The 22,103-nt window shown below is 35.9% G+C and overlaps 1 protein-coding gene across 1 annotated transcript in view; it reads left to right on the top strand.

The window, feature by feature from the left end:
* The window catches only part of DNAH7 (dynein axonemal heavy chain 7), a 336,427-nt gene that overhangs the window by 43,855 nt on the left and 270,469 nt on the right, over positions 1-22,103 (top strand). Inside the window, exons 8-10 of the mRNA XM_024243333.2 lie at positions 922-997; positions 7,153-7,278; positions 13,545-13,664. Coding sequence (XP_024099101.2) covers positions 922-997; positions 7,153-7,278; positions 13,545-13,664 — 322 coding nt within the window. The remainder of the gene's footprint in view (positions 1-921; positions 998-7,152; positions 7,279-13,544; positions 13,665-22,103) is intronic.

Raw genomic sequence — 22,103 nt, 5'->3', positions numbered from 1 at the left:
GCCTTTTTAGAGCACTTAAAGGTAGAGGAGAGTCTCTGAAGGATTGTAGGGAAGGGGGTAATACATATGATTTGCATATTAGAGCTTCCTGAAAGATGGGCAGAAGAATTAGAATTAAATGTGAGTTAAAGACCATAGAAGACAGAAGCGAGGTAGCTGACTTTACTGATTTTATAACAAGACTGTTTTATGCTCTTATGCAATTTAAAAGAGATCAAGGCAATACTGTTGTTCCTTGGTATCCACAGGAGATTGGTTCCAGGACACTCCCCTCCCTGACAGATACCAAAATCTGCAGATGATATAAAATGGCATAGTATTTGCATATAACCTATGTACATCCTCCTGTATACTTTAAATCATCTCCAGATTTCTTATACTACCTCAAACAATGTACGCGCTATGTAAATCGTTGTTACACTGTATATTTTTATTTGTATCATTTTTATTGTTGTCTGTTATTTTTATTGTTATTTTTTCTGAATATTTTTGATTCGTCGTTGGTTGAATCCATGGATGCAGAACCTGCAGATACAGAGGGCCAACTGTATGTACCTTTTCTCAGTGAAATAGAACTACTACTATCCTGTATTGTTGACCTTCAATTCAACAAGAATATTTTTGGTGGAATAGCTATAAAGGAAAATGTAATATTAAGAGCAATTATTCCTTTCACATGAAAGAGGAGGGACACACTGTGTTAAGAAAGAGAACATATATCCTCAAAGACACAGACATGATACATTTTCTTGTAAGATTTTAAAAATTTTCTTCTGTTCATAAATGCACAAATTGCTCATTATTAAACAACTTTAATATAATTTAAACAGTTAATTTTAATAGAACTAGCTTTGCAATTGCTTGGAAATGTACTACAGTTAATATAAGGTTATTTATCAGAATTTTAAAATTTTCTTTTAGTTGATTTTGTTTTAAAAGATCCTCGAGAAAAAGAAGATGATAAGAAGACAGATGAACTTCCAGCCCATCGTGCTGAGTAAGTAATCAGATTTCTCTAAGAATGTTGATTATGTGACCATTTCTGTATATGTTTATATATTTATACACCAATTATATTTTCTGAAATGTATGTTTATAATTTATATATAAATAAATGTATATGTGTGTATATATATATTTCATATACAGGCATGCCTCATCTTATTGCACTTTGCTTTATTGTGCTTCACAGATATTGTGTTTTTTTGCAAATAGGTTTGTGAGGGTTTTTTGCAACTGAAGGTCTTTGTCAAGTAAGTCTATTGGCATCATTTTTCTAACAGCATGTGCTCACTTTGTGTCTCTGTGTCAGTTTTGGTAATTCTCAAAATATTTTAAGCTTTTTGTTATTATTATATCTGTTATGGTGATCTGTGATCAGTAATCTTTGATGTTACTATTATAATTATCTTGGAAAGCCACAAACTGCACCCATGTAAGATGGCAAATGATGACAATAAATGTTGTGTGTGTTCTGACTCCTCCACCAACCAGTCACTCCCCCATTTCTCTTCCTTTCCTAAGGCCTCCCTAATTCCCTGAGACAGAACAGTATTGAAATTAGGCCAAGTAACCCACGGTGGCCTCTGAGTTGCACATTTCTCACTTTAAATCAAAAGCTAGAAATGATTAAGCTTAGTGAGGAAGACATGTTGAAAGCCAAGATAGGCCAAAGCTAGGCCTCTAGTACCAGTTAGCCAGGTTGTGAATGCAAAGGAAATTAAAAGTGCTATTCCAGTGAACACATGACCGACAAGAAAGTGAAACAGCCTTATTGCTGATATGGAGGAAGTGGTCTGGAAGAAGATCAAACCAGCCATGACATTTCCTTAAGCCAGAGCCTAATCCAGAGCAAAGCCCTAACTCTCTTTAGTTCCGTGAAGGCTGAGAAAGGTAAGGAAGCTGCAGAAGAAATGTTTGAAGGTAGCAGAGGTTGCTTCATGAGGTTTAAGAAAAGAAGCAATCTCCATAACGGAGCAAGCGTTGAAAGGGTTCTGTGTTAGGCTGTTCTTGTGCTTCTGTAAAGAAATACCAGAGACTGGGTGATTTATAAGGAAAAGAGGTTTAATTGGCTCACAGTTGTTCAGGTTTTATAGGAAGTATGGTGCTGGCACCTGCTTGACATCTGGGGAGGCCTTGGGAAGCTTACAATTATGGCAGAAGGCAAAGTGGGAGCAGCCATCTCACATGGAGAGAGCAGGATGAAGAAAGAGTGAGAGGGAAGATGCCACACACTTTTAAACATCCAGATCTCATGAGAACTCACTATTGCGAGGACAGTGTCAAGAGGATGATGCTAAACCATTCATGTGAAACCTGTCCCCATGATCCACTTACCTCCCAACAGGCCCCACCTCCAGCACTGGGGATTACATTTCAACCTGAGATTTGGAGGGGATATACAAACTATATCAGGGACTGTGCTGGTACCTGGGTGTTGGGATCAACTGTTCCCCAAACCTCAGCATCACACAATATACCCATGTAACAAATACACCTGCACCTATACCCCCTGAATCTAAAATAAAAGCTGGAATTATAGAAAAAAATTTTGAAAGGCTATATCTGCTATAGTGATTTCTCTGAGGGATCTTGGCAAAGTGAATTGAAAACTTTCTGGAAGAGATTCACTGTTGTAGATACCGTTAAGAACATTTGTGATTCATACAAGTTGGTAAAAATATCAGCATGAGCAGAAGTTTGGAAGAAGTTCAACCCTTATGGATGACTTTGAGTGGCTCAAGACTTCAGTGGAGGAAGTCACTGCAGATGTGTTGGAAAGATGTGTTGGAAGCCAGAGAACAAGAAATAGAAGTGGAGCCTGAAGATGTGACTGAATTTCTGCCATCTCATGATAAAACTTGAACAGATGAGTTGCTTCTTATGGATGAGCAAAAAAAGTGGTTTCTTAAGATGGATTCTACTCCTGGTGAAGATGCTGTGAACACTGAAATGACAACAAAGGGTTTAGAATATTACATAAGCTTAGTTGATAAGGCAGCATCAGAGTTCAAGAGGATTGATTCCAATTTTGAAAGAAGTTCTAGTTGGGTACAGTGCTATCGAATAGCATTGAATGCTGCAGAGAAATCTTTCATGAAAAGAAGAGTCAATTGATGATGTGGCAGATGTCATTGCTGTATTATTTTTAAAAATTGCCACAGCTTGGTTAGTTAGAAGCCATTAAGACCTTCCACCAGCAAAAAGATTATGACTCACAAAAGGCTCAGATGATTGTTAGTATTTTGTGGCAATAAAGTATTTTAAAATTAAGGCATATATATATTTTTTTCGAGACAGGGTCTCACTCTCTTGCCCAGGCTGGAGTGCAGTGGTGTGGTCTTGGCTCACTGCAACCTCTGCCTCTGGGGTTCAAGCGATTCTCCTGCCTCAGCCTTCTGAGTAGCTGGGATTACAGGTGTGCACCACCACGCCCGGCTAATTTTTTTTGTATTTTCAGTAGAGACAGGGCTAGTCTCAAACTCCTGATCTCAAGTGATCCACCTGCCTCAGCCTCCCACAGTGCTGGGATTACAGGTGTGAGCCACCGCACCTGGCTTTCTTTTTTCATTTGTAATTTTCTTGAGATAGGGTTTCTTTGTTTCTCAGGTTGGAGTGCAGTGGCATGATCACAGTTCAGTGCAGCCTTAACCTCCCAGACCCAAGTGATCCTCCCACATCAGTTTCTCAAGTAGTTGGGATCACAGGTACATATCAGGATGCCCAGCTAATTTAATTTTTTTTTTAAGAGATGCACTCTCCCTATGTTGCCCAGGCTGGTCTTGAACTCCTGGGCTCAAGAAATCATCCCACCTTGGCCTCCCAAAGTGCTGGGATTACAGGTGTGAGCCAGTGCGCCTGGCCCTACATTTTATTTTAAAGATATAATGCCATTGCCTGCTTAATAGACTACAGTATAGCATAAACATAAGTTTTATATGCACTGGGAAACCAAAAATTTGTGCGACGTGCTTAATTGCAATATTTGCCTTATGGGGGTGGTCTTGAACCAAACCTGCAATATCTCCATTGTAAGCCTCTATACAACTAATTGTTCTTATGCGCTTTGTTTATTTATGTATTTAAGCCTAACGTTACATTTATGAGTTGATGGATCGATAGGTAGATGACTGGACATAGACAGATGGACACTAAGATGGTTAAAACGTTAAGTACTTGGTGGAAAGAATATGATATAGGTTTTTTAATCCCCATAGCAACTAGCACAGACTTCAGATATGGTAGGGGCATAAAAGCTTGATTTTTGGGAACATTGGGAACATTGCAGAATATATATATTTATAGAATGTATTTCAATTTATTACATGGATGGAAATATAGAACACATAATGGGAAAATCTCCTTGCTGTATATTTTCTCTAATAATAACATTTAGGAATAAATCTCTCAAACAGTTTGAAGGATGGAACTTATATGATTAAATAACCACTTCAGTTTTATTTTCTTTGATATCATTTTAAAATGCCCCAAAGCCCAAGTGCGGTGGCTCACGCCTGTAATTCCAGCACTTTGGGAGGCTGAGAAGAGCAGATCACTTGAGATCAGGAGTTTGAGACTAGTTCTGGCCAACGTGGTGAAACCCCGTCTCTACTGAAAATACAAAAGTTAGCTGGGCATGGTGGCGTACACTTGTAATCCCAGCTACTCAGGAGGCTGAGGCAAGAGAATTGCTTGAACCCAGGAGGTGGAGGTTGCAGTGAGCTGAGATTGTGCCACTGCACTCCAGCCTGGGCAGCAGAGTAAGACTCCATCTCAAGAAAAAAAAAAAAAAGCCCCAAATTATTCCCCATTCCACACATACACACACAAAAAGTTATGTACCCAATTTCCATATCCTCTATGGAGAACAACTTTTCTCCTGGGAAAGACAAAAATCATCCTTCATAATTGTAAAGGCGATACAGCCACACATGAAAAATTGAGTTAAACTTACTATATACACATAAAATGTAAATGTTTAAATATATTCTGAAAGATGAAGATGGCACATTTCAATATATAACAGATGATTATTGTATTAAAGTCATAAGAGTTACAGAATACAGTTGATCTTTAACACGGGGGTAAGGGCCACTGAGCCCCTATACCACATATAATTTTTGACTTCCCCAAAGCTTAACTATTAATACCCTACTGTTCACTGGAAGCCTTACTGATAACATAAACAGCCAATTAACACATATTTTGTGTGTTATATGTATTATATACTGAATTCTTACAATAAAGTAAGCTAGAGAAAAGAAAATTTTATTAACAAAATCATAAGAAAGAGGATACCCAGGAATTGAACTCAGCTCTGCACCAAGCGGACCTAATAGACATCTACAGAACTCTCCATCCCAAATCAACAGAATATACATTTTTTTCAGCACCACACCACACCTCTTCCAAAATTGACCACATAGTTGGAAGTAAAGCTCTCCTCAGCAAATGTAAAAAGAACAGAAATTATAACAAACTGTCTCTCAGACCACAGTGCAATCAAACTAGAACTCAGGATTAAGAAACTCACTCAAAACCGCTCAACTACATGGAAACTGAACAACCTGCTCCTGAATGACTACTGGGTACATAACGAAACGAAGGCAGAAATAAAGATTTTCTTTGAAACAACAAGAACAAAGACACAACGTACCAGAATCTCTGGGACACATTCAAAGCAGTGTGTAGAGGGAAATTTATAGCACTAAATGCCCACAACAGAAAGCAGGAAAGATCCAAAATTGACACCCTAACATCACAATTAAAAGAACTAGAAAAGCAAGAGCAAACACATTCAAAAGCTAGCAGAAGGCAAGAAATAACTAAAATCAGAGCAGAACTGAAGGAAATAGAGACACAAAAAAAAAAACCCTTCGAAAAATTAATGCATCCAGGAGCTGGTTTTTTGAAAGGATCAACAAAATTAATAGACCGCTAGCAAGACTAATAAAGAAAAAAAGAGAGAAGAATCAAATAGACGCAATAAAAAATGATAAAGGGGATATCACCACCGATCCCACAGAAATACAAACTACCATCAGAGAATACTACAAACACCTCTACACAAATAAACTAGAAAATCTAGAAGAAATGGATAAATTCCTTGACACATACACTCTCCCAAGACTAAACCAGGAAGAAGTTGAATCTCTGAATAGACCAATAACAGGCTCTGAAATTGTGGCAATAATCAATAGCTTACCAACCAAAAAGAGTCCAGGACCAGATGGATTCACAGCCGAATTCTACCAGAGGTACAAGGAGGAACTGGTACCATTCCTTCTGAAACTATTCCAATCAATAGAAAAAGAGGGAATCCTCCCTAACTCATTTTAAGAAAGAGAAAATATATTTACTATTCATAAAGTAGAAGTGGATCATCGTAAAGGTCTTCATCCTTGTAATCTTTACATGGTGGTAGTGATAGAGGAGGAGGAGGAAGAGGAGGTGAAGAAGGAGGGAAAGAAGGAGGGGAAGGAGGAGGAGGAGGGGGAGGGAGAGGGAGATTGGTCTTGCTGTGCGGGGAGTGGGTGGTAGAAGTGGAAGAAAATCCATATGTAAGTGGATGTGCACAGTTCAAACCTGTGTTATTCAAGGGTTAACTGTAAATGTGTCTTCAAATAAGAACATTAGTGTTTGTGATTTATAAATGATGTTTACATATTAATGGGATAAAGTTCAAGGGGATTTCTATAGGAAGGTTGGACTATATCCTTAAAATGTTTTAAAAATAAAAATAAAGGAGGAATTTTAAAAATAAGTGGAAAATTTAAATGTATGTCCTGAAGTTAGTAGAGAATCTTTGAAGATGTTTATGAGAGATAGCTGGCTGCTGTTTTCATTTGTTCATTGTAAATTATTTGTGGATTCAATAAGATCAAGTATTTGGAGATAAAAATTAGTTACCTTTTGTATTAAAGGTTTAAATCTAATTTCAGAATCATTAATTTTTATAATGAAATTATACTAAACCATAAAACATGATCTTTATATATTTTAAAACATAATTGCTTGTTTTGTTATTATCGTGAGGGATACAGCACATATTTTATTAAAATTAAATCATTATTACCCAAAATGTACAGTTACTATAAAAATACTTTCTTTTGACTTTGAAAGACTGTAACTAAATATTTTCTTCTTTTTCAGAATGGAAATTCTGCCAAAACCTTGGAGGAAATCTTTTTTAGCTGCAAGCAGTTATATTAGGGATCACTTGAATGCAATGAACCCCTCAATGCTGGCTGTACTAGATTTGTGGCACACTAATTTTAAGTAAGTATATGTGGCCTTATAGAGGTTTTTAAAATATAGAGGGAAGTTGTTTTACTATATCTTAATTATTTCTTTTACTATTTTAACTGCAAAGTAAAACATTACCATTTTAATGTAAGTATTCAAACATGGTTTTAAATAAACAACATAGAAGTGTATAGAGCAAAAAGTGAACATTGCTTTTCTAAAATTTTAAATTTTTTAATTTTTTGAGTACATAGTAGATTTATATATTTATGGGGTACATGAGATATTTTGGTAGAGGCATGCAATGATTAATAATCACACCATGGAAAGTTTGGTGTCCATCCCCTCAAGCATTTTTCCTTTGTGTTACAAACAATCCAGTTATACTCTTTTAGTTATTTTAAAATGTACAATTAAAGTATTATTGCCTGTAGTCCTCCTGTTGTGCTATCAAATACTAGGTCTCATTTGTTCTGTCTAACTATAATATTTTCTTGTACCCATTAACCCAATTCTGCTATTAATGGACTCTGATGCATTCTTCAGCATGTCAATTGTGTTTTTCAACTCTAGAATTTCTGCTTTATTTGTTTTAATTATTTCGATCTCTTTGTTAAATTTATCTTACAGAATTCTGAATTCCTTCTCTGTGTTGTCTTGAATTACTTTGAATTCCAAGGACATTCATTCTATTTCAGTTTCTGATACTATGAATAATGCATCAGGAAATAACCTTGTAAATATGTTATTATTCACTGGTCCCTTTGTTTACATGGGGTAGATTCACAAAAGTGGGATAACTAGATCATAGCATATTCATGTTTTTATTTTAGTATATTTTGCTGGATTTTTTTCCCAGAAACGTTTGATACTTTACGTTTTTACCAACAGTAAATGAGAACTTCTTTCCCTAAAATTCTAACTATGAGTATTATACTATTTGTCAATCAATATAAAATGCTATATCATCATTACTTCCATTTGTCTTTGCTAGACTACTAGGGAATTTGAATATCTTTTTATGTATTTGTTAGTTATTTGAATTTGATTATGAATTCTCTACTTATATCTTTGTCAGTGTTTTGTTGGTTCTTCATCTTTTCTTATCAATTTGATAACCTCTTAGAATAATAGAGGTTTTAGTTCTGTGTCTAGTACCTAAAACAAATCAAACAACTGCTAAAATTTAGGTTTATAATTTGTCCATTGACTGAGTTTATAGTTTCCTTTGACACTCTGAAATTAAAAATTTTTATACTGTTAAATATGTCTCTATTTTCTTCTGAATTCTCCTAGTCTTGGTTAAGAAGGTCTCCTTATTTAGTAAATTGTGTGTGAGATCTTCCTGGCTAACTAGTAAAAAGTTTTTTTTTAACATTTTAGTTTTTTGACCCCCTGAAGGTTTTTTTTTTTACCAATGATGTAGAATGAAATTCATTTTTATTTTCTTCCAGATAGCCAATTGTGCCAGCATCATTTCTTAAACAATCTATCTTTTCCCCCTTAATGGAACTATCACCTTTTTCATGGATTAACTCTTCAATCTATAGAAATCTACAGAATTTATAGTAATCAGAATGTCTTTCTGGATTCTGTTTTTTTCCTGTAATATTTGAATCTCTTTCTGTACAAATACAGATTAATTTGATTAGGGTGACTCTATGGTATGTGCTTATGTTTGGTGAGAGGAATCCCAACTCTATTTTTTACGCCCTTCTTGGCTATTTTTTAAACATTCACTTTTCCTTATTAAGTTTAAGCCTATTTTATTTAATTCAAAAGAAAGATGGAAAGAGAAAAATTGTCAGTGTTCTGATTGGAATTTATTAAGTTTTTATATTAATTTTAGAAAACAGACATGTGTAATTAAATTAAGAAGCACTTTGAGGTCGAGTGTTGTGGCTCATGTCTGTACTTCCAGCACTTTGGGAAGCTGAGGTGGGTGGATCACAAGGTCAGGAGTTCAAGACCAGCCTGCCCAAGATGGTGAAACCTCGTCTTTACTAAAAATACAAAAATTAGCTAGGTGTGGTGGTGGGCACCTGTAATCCCAGCTACTTGGGAGGCTGAGGCAGGAGAATCGCTTATACCAAAAGGCAGAGGTTGCAGTGAGCCGAGATCTCTGAGATCATGCCACTGCACTCCAGCTTGGGTGACAGAGCAAGACTTCAGCTCAAAATAAAATAAAATAAAATAAAAATAATAAAAAAGCACTTTCGCTCATATCCTACATATATTTCAATATTCAATCTTGTGTATATATTTCAGGAAGAGTTTGTAATTTTTATATAGATTTTCGGTTTACAGAATTCCCTCTCATTTCTTCTTTATAGCAGAATTTCTTTATAAATTTTGAGTGATTCCCTTTTGGGAGGGATACTTGGGCATGAAGTTTCACTCCAGTGCCTTTCTAGGAAGCTCTGCCTTCTCCATGTGGGTAAATTATTCAAGTTTATTTTTCCCTCCCCTCTTCATTTTCAGTTGCACACTGTGGAACTCTCTGAACTTATAGACTCGGCTTACTTTGCTGAATGAACCCAGGTCTGCAGAATGTAATGAGATTATGCAGGGTTTCTAACACATATTCTGACCTTCTACATACTTCAGGGGCCTCTGGCGACTTCAGAGCATGGGCTAGGATCCTTGAAACTGGCTTTAGCTTTCAGAATACATACTTCTAGGAAATGCATTCTTCCACCTTTCCATTGTGCAGTATGGATTTCTTTGTCTGCTTAATTTGACTTGTACTAAGTAGGAAGAGGCTACTTCATTGCCCCATGTTTTCTTCATTTCTTTTCTTTCGAATATTGGAGTTCAAATACCTCTTCTCAGCTGACAAGGCCCATGATCTAATTTCGCATGCAGTCATGAGGTCATACAATATAGTATATTACTTTCACAAATTATGTTTCCGTACATTAGTACATTTCATTTTCAAAACAACACCACAAGTTATTGTTTTCTTTTATATCCATTTTCAGAACACACTGAGCTGGACACTGAAGGATGGGACTCCATGACCTACTATTGTCCATAAAATGCTAGACTTGGTCTGTTAGACGATTTCAGGAGGCAAGAGATAAGAAAATGAAAGGAAAAGGGGGAAGAAAAAGTAACAAAGCTGAAATTTAAAAAACAATAGAAAGTGTATGTGTCCAAAAGTAGGCTGTATAGTTGTGGTGGCAGAGATGTTAGCAGCAACTGAAGCAAACTTCAAGGCATCCATGATAAAGACACGCGGGAAAGAAGCCTTGCAGTCTGTGGGTGAAAGGAGAGCTCCACAAGCTCCTATGTTGCCTTTGAAAGCCTAGGTTGTTTTTATTCTCTATATGAGTATTAAGAGTTGGGGGACAGTCAACAAGGGTTGCCCCTCTGAGTAGTAGCCAGCATTGAATACAAAGGGCATGCTTCTGGTGTCAGTCATTTACCCTGAATCTCAGCAGACCTTGAAAATATACGACATCTCTATGTGTGGCAGTGGGTTGGGGAATGTTAATGCAAAAAGGTGTCTGAGTGACTCTAAAATGCGTGAGTTTGGAAACCTGATAAGATGCTCTCTAGAAAAGATGTTGAAATTCATGTTATTGGTATTTACACTTACAGAACCCACTTAATGTCATAGATAGCCTTTGTAATGCAGTCATACCCTACACAACACATATTTTTGCTTGTAAAATAATGCATATATGAAGATCACAAGAGAATGTAGAAATTACAGTGTAACATAAATCATCGTAGTTGAATATAAAAGCAGATGTCTAAGAAAGTTAAGCTCATTTTAAAGATGAAATGGCTTTTAAAAATTTATTATTTGATGAAGACGAATCTAGGAAAAAAATTACTAGATCAGAACACTATAATTGATTTACCGTACAGCACACAGGATACAAATAAAATCATTTTTAAACATGTTAAAAAGATGCTTAACCTAACTCATAATACAAGAAATGTAAAGAGATTGAAATTAAAACTATGCTGAGAAACCGTTTTCCCCACAAATTACAAAATTTGATATCCCATTTTATTAGTAAGGCTTGAAGAAATGGGCTCCCGTTTGAGGGAATCCCAGCTATACCTATCAGAATTACAAATTACAGGTAACACTTGAATCCAGCAATTTCACTTTTGGATAAGTAGTGTACAGATGCACCCGAGAATGTAGGAAGTGATATAGTTATAATGCTATTTATGGTGACATTTGTTTATAAAAGACTGGAAACAAGCCAGCATCTGTTGATAGACTAGTTAAATAAGTTACACTATACACAATGGAATATTATGTCATTATAAAATATGAGTGAGAAAAATCTCGATGTGTTAATATGAAAAAGTCTCCAGGAGAAGATATTCAGTGAAAAAAGCAAGTGCAGGACACTGCTTATAGTGTGCTACTTTGAAAGTTACAAAAAAGGAGGACTGGCAAAAGCAAAACATGTTCCTAAGAAAGGGAAAATTTCATGGGACAACAAGAAATGTAGATACTTCGAGTGGAATTTCTGTGGGAAACTTGGTCTTGGTAAAAAGAGAGAAGATTAGTTTTGAGAACCAGAGAACAAAGGTAGAGACTGACTTGATGCTGAGTCCAGAGTATTGGACCAGGACTGTTGAAATTCCTCCTGCCTGAAAATCAGTGACAGAGCCAGGGGTCAGGGTGGGTTTCAGCTTGGGGTGAGCATTAAGTGACAGTTGTGAGGGCAGGAGGGATATGTGACCGATAGATGGGTCTACAGAAATTCACTTCTGATTGGATGTGGGAAGATAAAGGACAGGAAGAGTTCAGAGACAGTCCTGAGTTTCATGGTCTGGGTGATTTGGAGCTGTTTGGTTCTACTAGTAGAAAATTGAAATCAAGAAGTTATTTTGGTGATTAGAAGACTCATCATCATAAAACTTTTAAAGAGACTTACATTTCCTTCTGCTAACCAAATTGAAGCTAATGCATAGTGAGTAATATCTTTTTTCCTGATCTTTTCTATTGTCTTAAACCAATGATTTAAACTATTGTTCCACTGCTGGGTTATTGTAGGGACTATCCTGAGAAAGCAAGAACAGTGTCTGGTAGTATTTTTCCTGTTTTCTTAACAATTCATCCTATTGACCAGATGGGCAATGCTATCTGCAGAGATTTCATGGGAAAGTTATTGTACTGTGTAAAACCTTTCAATCTCAAAACATCAAAGATGGTATTCTGTGCCTCGAATTCTGTTTCAAATCGAATACGAAGAAACTAAGGAAAATTGGTCTGGTGGCTCAATGGCAAGGTGAATTCCAGAGCTTGTGCCCTTGCAACTACTACTTATTCAGTGCTGTCTCACACCACATGCATCTGCATCCTGATTACAGCTGCAATTTTAAAATGTAAAATAATGTTGAAAGCATTGACTAGGAAGCTAAAGAGATCAGATCATGTTTACTATGTGCTATTATGACATATTTTATTTAAAACATTACATTGCTCAATTATGCAGAATAACACATTGGTTCTCTAGCAATGGTTATACCTACTTTGTGCCTAATTATTATCAATGTCATGTACGGAGTACATTATAACTCAGATGAATTTTAGCTTGTGGAAGAAATGAAAAAGATTTGAAATGTGTTTTGTTTACTAACCAGTATTACATTGGTCTTTAAGGAAACATTAAATGTGATTTTTTTAAGAACATGATGTCACTAATGCTAATATTATTCTTTCATTTTTGTTAACCTGACAGAGAAAATACTTAGATGAGTAAACCGTATGTATAACAAAGATCTATAACATTGTAGTCAAAAGAAGGATTGTATTGAAAGTTGTTGACTCCAGTAATCCCTGTGTTCTTTAAAAAAAAAAACCAGACAGGCTCAAAAGAGTTTGATATACTGGTTCTTGATTAGATGTGAGACCCCTTCAACCCATGGCTGCCTGAAATGAGGGCCACTTTCTTTTCAGAGAGGCTGCAAATTTTTCTTTTCAGAGCAGTGGATCCTAGAAGCATTGAGCCCTCCCTCTTTTCCTGTTCAAATTATTACAGTTTAAAAGCAAAAACCAGTTTAAACTATCCTTCATATCCCAGTTATTGCAACTTTCTTCTACTTCACAGTGAAATTATGTATTTTGTTGTGTTCCTATTGAATTTAATTATATGAATTATTTTAAAAATTAGACTATCTCGTGTTGTTTAACATTTAATTATATAGAACACAATTTTTAATGATTAAACCTAGGAATATGATATTTTTAAGAAGGGACCAATTAATAAAATATTAAATACCAAAAAAGTCGTTGTTAAATTACTGTTTATTTTTATCTTTTGCAGAAAATTACGTTTAGTTGATATCAAAGAATTTCATAATCGCCAGGATGCATTAGAGCTGTCAAGTTTTCAGAACATTATCATGAGACACATGGAATCTGCCAAAGAGACTCTACTTAAAATGTAAAGGTTTGAAATTTCATGTAGGAAAGCATAAGTTTAAAAATATGATGGTGGACTACTGCATTTTAACTGCTTTTAGAAGATCCAATTTTAATGTTTTAAATAATTTCTACATGATTTAAATATAATATCTTTAATTATCTTAGTCTGTAATATTTTTCCAGATGTTCTACACAGCATAGATTGTGCAGAAACTAAAATGTTCATGAAAAATGGTTACTTTTTTCTAAATGTCTGGTTTGTACCTATCCTTTGAGAGGGGTGCTGAATACCATGAGAGAATGGTTACCTACTCATTATTCACCAGGTATTTGTCATCTACTGTTAATACATGCTAGGCTCTGTACCTCCTTTCATTTGTTTTTGGATGGGGAAAGCAGAAGAGTTTAAAGAATGATTAAGTGGGGAAAGTATATTGTTTAAATGAATTTAAAAAATCTCACTGGAAGGCAGACCTATCAGATGATAATTGAATATCTCCTTGGATTGGATTTTCAGAATGGAATAGCCACATATGATAATTTATAATCTGGGAACCAGACAGTATGCTTTGAAGCAACGTAGGAAAATTGTTTCTCTCATGGGTCATTAAGTTATTATAAACAGGACATTAAAATTAGGTCAAATTTAAGATAGCAGAGGACATAAAACTGCTAGCATAGCTTCATGATTTCTAAAAGTTACTTAGAAAGATATCTTCATAATTTGAGATTAAATATTTCCTTTATCTTGCTTTCTTCTCCAATGTGTTAGAATAAAATTCTTTGTCTGATATTACTTGAAAAAACTTTAGCCTTTTATTTTATATTAGTATTTAGTTAATGTAAAAATAGAGTTAAGAGGTGATAAAATGAAAACCCATAATTAATTACAGAGAAGAAAGTGACCTCTTAAGGACAGGATACAAATAAATTATCTTGATCTATAACTTCTGGGTTCTACCCTAGGAATACATTACCACTGTAAATTTTAGTTAAATGGGTGTCAAATTACAGAGTAGAGTACAAACCTTTATTGAATTATTTTTTTGCTGAGAAATGCAGATTGATTAGCTGTATCTCTTGATGCTTCCTGATTGATTCTCAGGGAAGAACTCTCTGACCATATTTTAAGTAGTGAGCCAGAAAGTGTTTATCATGACCAAAAGACAGAGCATCAGCTCACAGAGGAGAAACAATTAGCAAATGATTAATTATGACTTCCACCCCAAACCCAAATGCCTTTTTGTCGTCCTCATCTTCCGTTTTTACTCACAGTGTGTGGTTTCCAGACTTCTGGAAACCCACTTTTCTGTGCTGCTGTGTTTCTCTAGTTCTTCTTCCATTTATCTTTTTCTGGCTTTGCTTATTATTATTCCCTACAAGTAGGGTTCCCCAGGTCTTTGTTGTTGTCTCTCTTCTTTATATTTTCTTGACAATTTCATGATTTCGTCTGCCTCAAGATTTTGTATTCTGAGCTTTAGGCCCGTCTTACCAATTTTTAAAATTGATACATAATAATTGTACATATATAGGATACATATATTAATGGAATATTTTGATGCATTCATACAATGCATAATGATTCAATTAGGGTATTTAGCATATCCATCACCTCAAACATTTATCATTTCTTTGTGTTGGGAGCATTCCAAATCTTCTCTTCTAGCTATTTTGGAATATACTATAAATTCTTGTTAACTATAGTCACATTACACTGCTATCAAACACCAGAACTTACTCCTATCAGCTGTATTTTTGTGCCTATTAACCAACCTCTCTTCATCCTCCATCCCATCCCTGCCCTTCCTAGCTTCTCTTAACCACCATTCTACTTACAACCTCCGTGACATCAATGGTTTTTTAGCTTCCACATATGAATAAGAGCATGTGATATTTATCTTTATGTGCCTGGCTTATTTCAGTTAACACGATGTCCTCCAGGCTGATCCATGTTGCTGCAAATGACAGGATTATATTCATTTTTATGACTGAATAATATTCCATTGTGTATATAAGCTATATTTTATATACTATATTTTATATACATTTTATATTTTATTTACATTTTATATACTATACACACATACACACACTATATTTTCTTTATCTGTTCACCCACTGATGGGCCCAGGTTGATTCTGTATTTTGGCTATTGTGAATAGTGCTGCAATAAACATGGGAGTACAGCTATCTCTTTGATATATTGATTTCCTTTATTTGGGGTATATACCCAGCAGTGGAATTGCTGAATTTATATGGTAGTTGTAATTTTAGTTTTTTGAGGAACCTCCATAGTGTTCTCTGTAGTGGTTGTACAAATTTGTGTTCCCAACAGTGTATGAAAGTTCCCCTTTTTGTCAGGGATGGTGGCTCACACCTACAGTCCCAGCACTTTGGGAGGCTGAGGTGGGTGGATCACTTGAGGTCAGGAGTTTGAAACCACAATCAACATGGTGAAATCCTATCTCTACTAAAAATACAAAAATTAGCAGGGTGTGGGGCGCACACCTGTAATCCCAGCTACTTGGGAGGCTGAGGTGGAAGAATCGCTTGAACCTGGGAGGTGGAGGTTGCAGTGAGCCAAGATCACATGACTGCACTCCAGCCTGGGTTGCTGAGCGAGACTCTGGCTCAAGAAAAAAAAAAGAGAGAGAGAGAGAAAGAAAAAGAAGAAGAAGAAAAAAGAAGAAAGAAGAAGAGAAGCAGGGAGGGAGAGATGGATGGAGGGAGGAAGGAAGGAAAGAGTTCTTTCTCTGCATCCTTGCCAGCATCTGTTATTTTTTGTACTTTTGATAGTAGCCATTTTAACCGGAGTGAGATGATATCTCAGTGTGCTTTTGATTTGCATTTCCCTGATGAATAGGAATGTTGGCATCAGTGTGCTTTTGATTTGCATTTCCCTGATGAATAGGAATGTTGGGCATTCTTCATATACCTGTTGGCTATTTGTACGTTTTATTTTGGGAAATGTTTGTTTAGATCATTTGCCCATTTTTAGTGAGATTATTTGGATTTCTGCTGTTGAGTTGTTTGAGTTCTCTATGTATTCCGGTTATTAATCCTTTGTACAATGAATAGTTTGCAAACATTTTTTCCCATTCTGTAGGTTGTCTCTTTACTTGTCTAGATAGTTTCCTTTGCTATGCAAAGCTTTTTAGCTAGATGTTATCCTGTTTGTTAATTTTTGCCTTTCTTGCCTGTGCTTTTAGGTATTCCTCAACACGTCTTTGCCCATACCAATGTAATACTGAATATCTTTAGTTGAATGTCATGTCAGCACCTGAATCTCTGCATGTCCCTAGCAATGCTTATTCTCTTTCTTCCAAACCTGCTATGCTTCCTGTTGTGAACCATTACTAGGCCAAGTTGAAAACCTTGGGACTTCTTTTGTTCTCTTTTGAAATTTCATGTAGGAAAGCATGAAATTTTAGCTCTGCTTCCAGCGAAATCAATGTATTGCATTCTTTTTTTATTGAGAAATAATTCATTTACCATAAAATTCACTACTTTAATGTGTACAATTCAGTAGTTGTTAATATACTCGCAAGCTTGTGCAACCATTACCACTAATTCCAGAACATTTTCATTTTTACCATGCAATAAAGTTTGGATGCTTGTCCCCTCCAAATCTCATATTGAAACGTAATCCCCAGTGTTGGAGGTGTGGCCTGGTGGGAGGTGTTTTTGTTATGGGGGCAGATCACTCATGAATAGCTTGGTTCTGTCCTCATGATAATAAGTGAGTTCTTGCTCTGAGTTCACACAAGATTTGGTTGCTTAAAAGTGTATGGCACCTTCCTCCTTGCTCTCTTGCACTCGCTCTGGCCATGACGTGGCTGCTCCCCCTTCACCTTCTGCCGTAATTATAATGTTCCTGAGGCCTTCACTGGAATCAGAGGCTAGAACCATGCTGGTACAGCCTATAGAATCATGAGCCAATTAAACCTCTTTTCTTTATAAATTACCCAGTCTCAGATATTTATTTATAGCAACACAAGAATGGCTTAATATGCCCTAGAAAGAAACTCTATACCTGTTAGCAGCCATTTCCCATTCTTCCACCCAAAGGTGCCTGGTAACTATACTAATATATGTTTTGTCCCTATGAATTTCCCTACTCTGGACATTTCATCTCAGTGAAATGATACAATATATGGTCATTTATGCCTGGCTTCTTACAGGAAGCATAATGTTTTCAAAGTTCATTCATATTATAGCATGTATCAATATGTCATATCTTTTCATGGCCAAATGATATTTCAGTATATGAATATAAGACATTTTATTTATCCAGTCATTAGGTGATGGACATTTGGGTTGTTTCCACTTTTTGGCTGTTTTTGCTATGAACATTTATTTTGCATAAATATATTTTTAAGTTCTCTTGACTGTATACCTAGGAGTGAAATTGCTGGGTTATATGGTAATTCTAACTTTTTGAGGAACACTCGCACTGTTTTCCAAAGTGACTATAAGATTTCGCATTCCTAACAACAATTTATGAGGGTTCCAATTTCTCCACATACTTTCCAACACTTGTTATTGTCTATCTTTCTGCTTGTAGCCATCCTCGTGGTTATGAAGTTGTATCTCACTATGATTTTGATTTGCATTTCCCTCATGACCAATAATGTTGACTATCTTTTTATGGGCTTATTGTCTATTTATTTGTCATCTTTGGAAAATGTATATTCAAACCCTTTGCTCATTTTGTACTGGGTTGTCTGATTTTTATTATTGACATGAAAAATATCTGATATTTTGTTGTTGAGGTTTAAGAGTTCTTTGTATATTCTGGATACTAGACCCTTATCAATTATATTATTTGCAAATATTTCTCCTATTGATAGTATCCTTTGAAGCACAAATACTTTTAATTTTGATGAAGTCTAATTTATGTTTTTTCTTTGGTTGTTTGTGCCTTTTGGTATCTGTGTTAATCTGTTCTCACACTGTTAATAAAGACATACCTGAGACTGGGTAATTTATAAAGGAAAGAGGTTGAATTGGCTCACAGTTCCACATGGCTGGGGAGGCCTCGCAATCATGGTGGAAAGCGAATGAGGAGCAAAGCCCTGTCCTACATGGCGACAGGCAAGAGGGCATGTGTAGGGGAACTCCCATTTATAAAACCATCAAACCTCGTGAGACTTATTCACTACCACAAGAAGAGTACGGGGGAAACTGCCCCGGTGATTCAATTACCTCCACAGGTCTCAGCTTTGACACATGGAGATTGTTACAATTCAAGGTGAGATTTGGGTGGAGACACAGCCAAACCATATCAGTATCATATCCAAAGCCACCAAGATTTACCTGTTTACCTGTGTGGTAAACAGAACTCATCATTCTATAGTTTTAGCTCCTACATTTAGGCCTTTTTGACCTTTACAAACCAAATTCATTTTAACTTGTACATGGTCTGAGGTAGGAGCCCAAATTTATTATTTTGCATATGGATATCTGGTAGTCTGAGCACCATTTGTGCAAGACTCTTCTGATTGAGTTGTCTTGGCACCTTTGCTGAAAATCATTTGACCATATATGGGAGGGTTTACTTCTGGGCACTCTATTCTGTTTCATTGGCCTATTTGTCTTTATACCAGTACCAAACCGTTTTGTAGTAAGTTTTGAGATAAGGAAGTGTGAGTCCTCCAATTTCGTTCTTATTTTTCTGAGTTGAAAAATTGTTATTGTTCTGAGTCCTTTGTATTTTATATGCATTTTAGTAGCAACTTGTCCATTTTTTAAAAAATGCCATTGGGATTTTAATAGGGAATGCATTAAATCTGTACCTTAATTTTAACTTAATAATGTTAAGTCCTTCAATTCATGAACACAGGATGTCTTTCCATTTATTTAGTTCTTCTTTAATTTATTTCAACAATGTCGTGCAATTTTCAGTATACGTGTATTACATTTTTTGTATGTAATTATGTATGTAATTTTGTATGTATTAAATGTAAATACAAAAATGTATTTACATTTTTTGGTTTATTTTTCTAAGTATTTTATTCTTCTTGATGCTATGTAAATGGAATGGTCTTCTCAATTTCATCTTCAGATTGTTTATTGCTAGTGTATAGAAATACAACTGAATTTTACATATTGATCTTGTATTCTACTACCTTACTAAACTTATTTATTAGCTTTAATGGTTTTTGCATGTGGATTCTTTATGGCTTTCTATATATAAGATCATATCATCTGCAAATAGAGACAGTTTGCTTCTTCCTTTCCTATCTGGATATGGTTTTTTTTTTTCCCTTTTCTTAACTAATTTCCTTGATTAGACCCTCCAGTACAATGTTGAATAGAAGCAGCAAGAGCAGACATGGTTTTTTATCATGCAGTGTTAGATTTTGTAAATGCTTTTTGAATCTATTGAGATAATCATGTGATTTTCCCTTTTATTCTATTAATATGGTATATTACATTGATTTTCATGTATTGAACCAACCTTGAATTCCTGAGGTAGATTCTACGTGGTCATGGAATGGAGATAATCCTGTTTTTTTTTTTGGAGACAGGGCCTTGCTCTGTCAGCCAGGCTGGAGTGCAGTGGTGCGATCCTGGCTCACTGCAACCTCTGCTTCCTGGGTTCAAGTGTTTCTCGTTCGTTATCCTCCTGAGTAGCTGGGACTACAGGCATGTGCCTGGCTAATTTTGTTCATTTTTGTAGAGACAAGGTCTCACTGTGTTGCCCAGGCTGGTCTCAAACTCCTGGACTCAAGCAATCCTCCTCACTCAGCCTCCCAAAGTGTGGGGATTACAGGCATGAACCATCACATGTGATCATATAATCCTATTTATGTGCTTCTGGACTTGGATTTCTAGTATTTTGTTGAGGATTTTTATGTTTTTATTCATAAGAGATATTGGTCTGTAGTTTTTTTTTTGTGTGTGTGTGTGTGTTATGTGTTTGTAGTTGATATTATAGTAATACCTCATAGAATGAGTAAGAAAATGTTCTTTTCTTTTTTCCTTTTTGGTTAGTGAATTCTTTACAAAGCAAACATTTGATTTGGTGTTAATTTTTTAAATACTTGTTAGAACTACCAGTGAAGCCATCTAGTCCCTGGCCTTTTTTTCCTGGAAGGTTTGTAAATTATGAATATTAATTTGATCTCTTTTACTTGCTACAAGTTTATTGATATTTTCTATGTCTTTTTAAGTCAGATTTGGTAGTTTCTGTCTTCATAGAATTTGTCCATTTCTTCTAGATTATCAAATTTGTTGGCAAACAATTGTATATTATATTCCCTTTTAATTCTTTGTATTTCTGTAATGTTAGTGTTAATGTCTCCCCTTTTATTCCTGATTTTAACAATTTGAGTCTTTGCTCTTTTTTCTTGGTCCGTTTAACTATAAGTTCATGAGTTTTGTTGATCTTTTTAAACAACCAACTTTAGGTTTGTTGATTTTTGTCTGTTTTTCTATTCAATATTTTTTTGTTTGGACTTACCTCTTTATTTCCTCCCTTCTCCTTCTTCTTGTTTTGAGTTTAGTTATATATATATATTTTATTTTATTTATTTATTTTTTTGGAGACAGAGTCTTGCCCTGTCACCCAGGCTGGAATGCAGTGGCGCCATCTCAGCTCACTGCAAGCTCTGCCTACCGGGTTCATGCCATTTTCCCACCTCAGCCTCCCGAGTAGCTGGGACTACAGGTGCCCGCCACCATGCCTGGCTAATTTTGTTTTTGTATTTTTAGTAGAGATGGGGTTTCACTGTGTTAGCTGGAATGTTCTTGATCTCCTGACCTTGTGATCTGCCTGCCTTGGCCTCCCAGAGTGCTGGGATTACAGGTGTGAGCCACCGCACTCAGCCCTTTTTTTTTTTTTTTTTTTTTGACACAAGGCCTCATGCTGTTGCCCAGGCACGAGTGCTGTGGCATGAACATGGCTCACTGCATCCTTGACCTCCTGGGCCCAAACCATCCTCCCACCTCAGCCTCCTGTGTAGCTGGGAATACAGGTGCATGTCACCATGCCTAGCTAAATATTTGTGTGTGTGTGTGTGTGTGTGTGTGTGTGTGTGTGTGTATGTGTGTGTGTGTGTGTAGAGACAGACCCTCACCATGTTGTCCAGGCTGGTCTTGAACTCCTGGACTCGAGATCCTCCCACCTTAGCCTCCCAAAGTGCTGGGATTACAGGCATGAGCCACCATGCCCAGCCCTCCCTTGTTTTTGACATAGGTGTTTACAGCTAAAAATTTCCCTCTAATCACTGATTTTGCTGCATTCCCTGAGTTATGGTATGTGGTGTTTTCGTTTCCATTCATCTTGTTTTCTAATTTCCCTTATGATTTCTTCTTTTGAGTCATTGGCCATTTAGAAATGTTGTGTTGTTTACTTTAGACATATTTGTGAATTTCTAAGTGTCTTTCTGTTATTGATTAATGATTTTGTATGATTTTAAACCTTTTACATTTATTGAGACTTATTTTATGACCA

The sequence above is a fragment of the Pongo abelii genome, chromosome 11, assembly GCF_028885655.2.
Source record: "Pongo abelii isolate AG06213 chromosome 11, NHGRI_mPonAbe1-v2.0_pri, whole genome shotgun sequence".
In the NCBI taxonomy this organism is placed as follows: Eukaryota; Metazoa; Chordata; class Mammalia; order Primates; family Hominidae; genus Pongo; species Pongo abelii.
This window is presented reverse-complemented; position numbering and strand designations above follow the sequence as displayed.